The following is a 7,330-nucleotide window of genomic DNA, read 5'->3' as shown; positions in this document are numbered from 1 at the left end:
AAACTGGAAATAGAACTGCCATATGATCCAGCAATCCCACTGCTGGGCATACACACAGAGGAAACCATATCTGAAAGAGACACATGCACCCCAATGTTCATCGCAGCACTGTTTATAATAGCCAGGACATGGAAGCAACCTAGATGCCCATCAGCAGACGAATGGATAAGGAAGTTATGGTACATATACACAATGGAATATTACTCAGCCATTAAAAATAATTCATTTGAATCAGTTCTAATGAGATGGATGAAACTGGAGCCCATTATACAGAGTGAAGTAAGCCAGAAAGATAAAGACCAATACCATATACTAACGCATATATATGGAAATTAAAAAGATGGTAATGATTACCCTATATGAAAAACAGAAAAAGAGACACAGATGTACAGAACAGACTTTTAGACTCTGTGGGAGAAGGCAAGGGTGGGATGTTCTGAGAGAATAGCATTGAAACAAGTATACTATCAAGGGTGAAACAGATCACCAGCCCAGGTTGGTGCGTGAGACAACGGCTCAGGGCTGGTGCACTGGGATGACCCAGAGGGATGGGATGGGGAGGGAGCCGGGAGGGGGGATCGGGATGGGGAACACATGTAAACCCATGGCTGATTCATGTCAATGTATGGCAAAAACCACTACAATATTGTAAAGTAATTAGCTTTCAACTAATAAAAATAAATGAAAAAAATTTTTAAAAATTGATTAAAAAAAAAAAAGAACTGAAATTTTGGAAAAGCATGGGAAAATTTGAGGTGTTTGGTGAAGAGGAAATAAATCACAAGAGGAATGGAAAACTGGACCCAAGAAGAAAGGGTAAAGATTTCAACGGTACTCACTCCACACAGAAGCAGGTAAGGGGGGGGGCTAGACCCTCACAGCACTCAGTATTCTCAGAAATTCTAGGCCCAATGGTACTGAATTCCACCTACCTCGGGTCTTCCTGGACCATGTCCAGGGAGCCTCAGTTCACAAGGCAGTTAAGTTACTTCAGGCGGGTCTGACTCTGTGACCCTAGGCACTATAGTCCTCTGTCCATGGGATTCTCCAGGCAAGAGTGGATTGCCATGCCCTCCTCCAGGGGATCCTCCCTGAGTTAATAAGGTCCTGAGATAATACCAACATGAGTTTCACCTGCAAAGTGATCCCGTGCTCCCTGTCAGCTGGAGGCTGGGTGACCGGGAATCATGTCTTCTCTGTCCCCAGTGGTGACACTCAGGGCACATATTCAGTACCCACTAGGCGCCAGGCATGCTGGGAAGCCTGGGCATCCTTGCTCAGCAACGCGACAGACTCCATTTTCCAGAGAAGGAAGCACTTCCTAAGAGTGTGGATGATCAAGTGTTAGTTGCTCAGTCACGTTCAACGCTTTGAGACCCCATGGACTGTAGCCTGTCTGTAGCTCCTCTGTCCATGGGATTCTCCAGGCAAGAATACTGGAGTGGGCAGCCATTCCCTTCTCTAGGGGATCTTCCCGATTCAGGGACCCAACTCTAGTCTCCTTCATTGCAGGCAGATTCTTTACCATTGGCGCCACCAGGGAAGCCCCATGGATGATCAAACCCATGGAAAATTCCAATCAAAGTTACGGACCTAAAGAATGAAGAGGACAATTTTATGTCTTGGCGGGAGGACAAAATCTGACCCCAGGACCTTTCCATCTCAAGCAGCTAGTAGAAGAGCCTGGGATTGTCCAGAAGCTCTCTCTGCTCAGCCACCTGCCCCTCCTTTTCTCAGGTTGAACAGTGTTTCCAAGCAGCAGAGAGGAGTGATGGCCGTATGGTCCTGAGATCTGTCTGTCCTGTCTGACTTGGGTCCTGGCTCTGGGCCTGGGGTCCAGAACCTTTCACCAGCCTACTTTCTGATGAGGTGGACAGTTTGGGTCTTGTCTAGCCCCTGAAAGGAGCCAGGGTCCCTGAGGGACCCCAGCAGGGAAGGAGCAGAGCAACAGACACACCCTGACTCATGACTCCTCTCCTCCAGCCAACAAGTAAGCTCAGCTGGAAGCGAGAGGGCAGGAGAGCCAGGGGACACAGGCCACAAAGGACAGCCTCTGGGATGCTGAGCAGAGTGGAGATGGGTGGAGAATGAACGAGGACTTGGGGGACAACTGGAGACCAGTGCAGATGGTAAAGCGTGCAGCCGCAACTGGGAATGACCACCCAGTGGAGGAGAAGGCAGAGCAATTGACGTGGAACACTTAGCCCCAGCTGGACTTCAGTTCCAGCACCCTCCGGGCGGTCCAGGAGAGCACTTTCAATGCATAAACCATCTATCGTCCTGCTCTTGCCACTGTCCACCAGGACCCAAGAATATAGGGCTGCAGTCTTGAGTCCCATTAGCGGAGGAGGGCCAGTGGGTGAGCATGTGGGGGAAATCACTTCTGCACAACACGTCCAGCCCGGCAGCACAGGGCCTGGAGGGAGAGGGGGACAAAATCAGAACTCCGTGTCACAAACACCTTCTCGTCTTCTCTAAGGATGCTCCCTATTCTACAGGCATTATGCTGTGACACTCAATGGGTTCAGTCCTCTGCATTCAGACGAGCCAGCATCTTCAACAGACACAAGAGTCGATGTTCAGCTACAGGGGAAGGAGAAAGGGTGACCCCGGGGAGGGGCGGAGTGTGGAGAGGAGCCACACAGGAATGAGGGGAGGAAGGAAAGCTGGGAGATTTTGTACAATCCCAATGAGAATAGCCACCGAAGATGCCTGTGTACGTATGTGTGTGTTAGTCACTCAGTCGTATCTGACTCTTTGCGACCCCCTGGAATGTAGCCGGCCAGGGTCCTCTGTTCACGGGATTCTCCAGGCAAGAATACTGGAGTGGGTAGCCACTCCCTTCTCCAGGGGATCTTCCTGATCCAAGAATCAAACCCGGGTCTCCCACTTTGCAGGCAGATACTTTATCTGAGCCACCAGGGAAGCCCAAATATGCCTAACATTTTAAAAATAATTTTAAAAGAGTTTTAAAAAATATCATTATTGGGCAATGCAGCATGTGGGATCTTGGTCCCCTGACCAGGGATCAAAGTTGCACCCCTTGTATTGGAAGGGTAGAGTCTTAACCACTGACCAACCAGGGAAGTCCACCTAAACTTCTGATAGAGATGAAACAGCTACTGATAATGATAACCATTTCGGTTTTGCTCGATTATGATCCCTAAATCACAACGTCTCATTACCACGCCCTTCCCTCCCGCCTTAAAAAAAAAAAAATCTGACTTTTTGGTTTCCTTTTTGTTTGAAGAAAGTCAACTTCAAGAATGAATGACTGCATTCTCATTCAAAACCAGTCTGAAGTCTGGGCAGGGCCTGCAGACATTTTGTCTCCTCTCTGCCTCTGTCCCGGGCTCCATCTAGCGTCCACCATCCAGCACTACATTCTTCATCCCACTTTTGAAGATGTCTTTTTTTTTTTCCCATAATGAGCTGGTTTCATAGAAAGTCATGAGACTTGATAGGGGGAAAAAATTGGCTTCTGTGACAGAAATTTTTTAAAAGTGGTTGAGCAATAAAGACTTCCCATTTATTGGATTTCACACATGATTTTGCCTGAGCCAAACCAAAGACTCATGACTCTCAAAAACAATGAATAGGCAGAGTACAGAGGGTTTGGGCAGTTTTCCCAGGACTGTCTTGTTTTTAGGACAGATGTCTGTGTGGACATAGGAAAAGATGACTGATTTGCACATGGAATACACACACTTTTCAGGGTCAGGTCTCATATAGTTAAGACTTACTGGAGCTCTTGTTTGGCGCTGAACTGTGCCCCCACCCCAAATTCAAACCAATCCTAACCCCAAGTTCCCCGGGACAGAACCACACTGGAGATGAGGCAGTTAAGTTAAAAGGACAACTGGTGTCCTTATAAGGAGAGGAAATTTAAACACAGACTGTGTAGACACAGGGGGTAACCAGGTGAGGACACAGCGAGAAGACGGCCACCCACCAGCCAAGGGGAGAGACCTCAGGAGATCCCAACTCCACTGGCACCTGGATCTTGGACTTCCAGCCTCCAGAGCTATGAGATAATAAATTTTTCTTGTTTAAGCCCTTCAGGCTGCAAGGTTTTGTTATGGTGGCCCTAGCAAAACTAATACAGCCCCTAAAGTTGTTTTTTTTTAATGTTTATATTTATTTGGCTGCACCAGGTCTGAGTTGCAGCACTCAGGGTCTTTAGTTGTGGCATGCGGGATCTAGTGCCCTGACCAGGGATGGAACCCCAGGACCCCCTGCATTGGCAGTGCGGAGTCTTAGCCAATGGACCACCAGGGAAGCCCCTCCCCCTAAACTCCCCCTCCCCCCAAGCTGGGCAAACGTTGGGACACCAGAGGAAATACTGCTCACATTAAGTTACGAGTGACCAGTGCAAGTTTTGTGTTCCTACGTCTCAAACACAATGAGTTTCGAACTCTGCAACGTTGGGCAACAGCTTTGGGAACCGCCTTTGCCCACTCCTCCCTCCCGTCCGTAGGGGCGCTAATAAGTTAAACCTATCCTGGGACTGGGTTCATGGGCGGAGGTTTAGGAGAATCAAGACCCTCCCCGGGGGGCAGTTGGGTGACAGATCTGCCTTGGACCACAACCAGGTGTGTAAGCTTGGGTAAGTCACCGCGCCTCTCCCAGCCCTGGTTTGTCCTCTGTAAAACGAGGGCGGCCGGGTTGTTAGGAAAATTAAAGGCGCTCATTTCACAGGGCCTCTGGCTCCTATCTGCTCAGGACACCCACCAGCCACACCTAAGCCGGGGGGTGAACACCAGGATCTTAAGGTGGGGAGGAGGGTGTGGAACCCGGACCGCCCCCCTCTCCAAAGAAGAGAGGGAGAAGCTGATTGTGCGCGTGAAGACCTTTAAACACCCTTGTTTTTCGCCCCTTGCAGTGCCCAGGGGAAGCCCGGATAAAAACCAACTTCAGAAAATTGCTTCCAGTGACCTTGGATTTCATGACCTCTCCAATCAGGATACAGGGGCCTTTGGCGAGAAATTCAGACTCGGATTTTCAAAGCACAGAAGCCCGATGGCTGCAGCACCTGCATCAGCAAAGGGCAATCCGGCGCGAGGAGCCAGACCCCCGGGAAACCGCAGCGCCGACTCAGCCGTCTCCGAGCGAGATCGATCTCCATTCGGCAGGGCCGTTTCCCTCGCCCGGTCCCGCGGCTCCGGGGCTGCGGCCGCCCGCGGCCAATTAGAGACTCGGGGACCCGACGGCGCAGCGCTCCGGCCGGCGCCGCGCCCTCCCCGCCCGGCCGACCGCTCGCCCCCTTCGCTGGGGGCGAGGACAGCCCGCGGCCCCTCGCCACGCGGGCGGTGCGCACGGTGAGCCCCTGCGCGCGGCCGCGCCCTGAAGGCGCCGAGGCCCCGCGGCCCCCGCGTGGTCCCCGCGATGGGGGTGGGGGCGGCGCCCCCTGGCGGACATCGGCTCCCTCCAGCCGCTTCAGATGTTCAAGTTCGGTCATCTGGGGCGGTTTTCCAGCAGGCACACACTCACACACGCACGCACGCACTCACAAATAAAAGCCAGATGAGAGACTTCAGTTAGGTGCATCCGAGATCTCAGTGGCAAGATTCACACAGGCTGAGTCAAAGAACAGAAAAGCAATAAAAACGAAAAATGGGTTCGGCCAGAAAACTGCCGAGAAGGCTCTGGAACTGAACGCTATGTACCCAACAGCCACAGAACACTCGGTGTTCCGTCTGGACTTATCTGCCCCGGGGAAATAGAGGCGTGTGGCATTTCTCTCCTGGAACCACTGTGTATTTGGCAAGGAAGGAATGCTTTGCAAATGCCACTTGCTTTTTTTTTTTTTTTTTTCCTGAATGTATAATACTGACTCGGGAAGGCTGCTGTCAGAAAAAGGAATGTCTCCTGTAGGCTCAATGAAGAAGAGAGTTAAAGTACCATAAACTTGAGGAGTTTCATTTGTTGGTTTGATGGAAGTAGAAATGATAAGTAAACTGTGTTCATATGAACGTCTGAAAAAGCTTGTAACGCTCTGTGACAACTCTAATCCAGCCTTGTGTTTTATTCCCTTCATAAAACATTTAAATGTGGAAAATGTCTAGGAGTTTCAGCCATCTGCGGCAGGCAGTCAGCCCCGTGATGGGGGGCCCTTCTTCTGTCACTCATTCTGTGAGTGGATGGCAGTGTGGTCACTCATGCAATGGGATCTCATATAACCCCCAGCAGAGGTAACAGGCTGACACTTCTGCACAGAGCTGCAGGCGATGGAGAGAGAAAGAAAGAGGAGGAGACAAGGCAAGAGAGAGAGAGAGAAATGCTCTTGTTGACTTTGCAAACTAAATTAAAAGACATGTCCTTTTTGGACCAAATCAAAAAGATGGCACTGTGTCCCTCAGGGCCTGGGGTTCTCAACCCTGGGGAAACCAGAGGGGCAGAGGAGCTAAGAGGAGTGAAGGGTCTCCTGGATGGCCCAAGGCCCAGCCTGACTCAGAGGACATCTTGGTCCATGCTTGACCACATGGAGGCCATCTTCGGTCATTCTTGAGAAAAGTCAAAATGATGGTCCAGGTTTTGTACCCACCACTTGGCCTGTGCAAGTCAGGGCTGCACTTCCTGCCTGGAGCGGCAGGAAGAGAAGTTGGTTACTCCGTGTGGATATTTAAACACCCCTGTTTGTTGAATTCTGCTCAATGTTATGTGACAGTCTGGATGGGAGGGGAGTTTGGGGGAGAATGCATACACATATATGTACGGGTGAGCCCCTTTGCTGTCCACCTGGAACACAAGATTGTTAATCTGCCATACTCCAATATAATATAAAAAGTGAAACAATAAATAAACAATAAACACCCGTGTTCTCCCCCACTCAGCCCTGCCATTACCATTCAGGAGAAATGGAAGTGCCTGGGGCACTGGAGGTTGAAATAGATCTAGGGAGTAGAGACTTTCAGAAGTGGGGGAAGGGAGGGATCTTAAATTTACATAATTTGGAAAAATGTTATAGGTTCTGCTTTTAGCTTTTGTGTTAAGTGATCAACTCAAGTCATTATATGTTTACAAATACTTTTTAATTGCAGAGGACAGGACAAGTTGGGAAACAAAGCAGTAAGGAATGAAGGCAACTTGATGTCTGTTTATTGGTGAAATAATAACTTTTCTTATCTAATCAAGACTAGTTAAGACCAAAGAGAGCCAGCACCACTCCATTATTATGGTAGCAAACATGTGACACCTGTTGTGGCCAAACATGCTTGTGATCAAGGTCCTAACATCTTTGCTTATCTGCAGATGTAATGGAACTCTGCATGCTTTTTTTTCTTCTCTTTCTTTTTTTTTTTTTTTCTGCATACTTTACATTGTTGATTCT

At 49.5% G+C, this 7,330-nt stretch overlaps 1 protein-coding gene across 2 annotated transcripts; it reads right to left on the bottom strand.

The window, feature by feature from the left end:
* Positions 1-580: 580 nt before the first annotated feature.
* On the bottom strand, positions 581-6,808 carry LOC136144309 (myosin IC heavy chain-like). Of its 2 annotated transcripts, none has more exons than XR_010658523.1 (2): positions 4,936-6,808; positions 581-1,593 (listed from the first exon to the last, which is right to left on the bottom strand). XR_010658523.1 is itself a non-coding variant. In XM_065902085.1 (2 exons), the coding sequence occupies exons 1-2, from the start codon at positions 5,456-5,458 to the stop codon at positions 1,558-1,560; spliced, it is 462 nt and encodes a 153-aa protein (XP_065758157.1). In that variant the 5' UTR covers positions 5,459-6,808; the 3' UTR covers positions 581-1,557. The 2 variants fall into 2 exon arrangements, 1 of the variants encoding a protein (XP_065758157.1); XM_065902085.1 differs by having other exon boundaries at positions 5,033-6,808.
* Positions 6,809-7,330: the final 522 nt, after the last annotated feature.

This window comes from Muntiacus reevesi, chromosome 11 (genome assembly GCF_963930625.1).
Source record: "Muntiacus reevesi chromosome 11, mMunRee1.1, whole genome shotgun sequence".
NCBI classification, from domain to species: Eukaryota; Metazoa; Chordata; class Mammalia; order Artiodactyla; family Cervidae; genus Muntiacus; species Muntiacus reevesi.
Note: the sequence above shows the minus strand (reverse complement) of the source record. Positions and strands in the feature narration are given on the sequence as shown.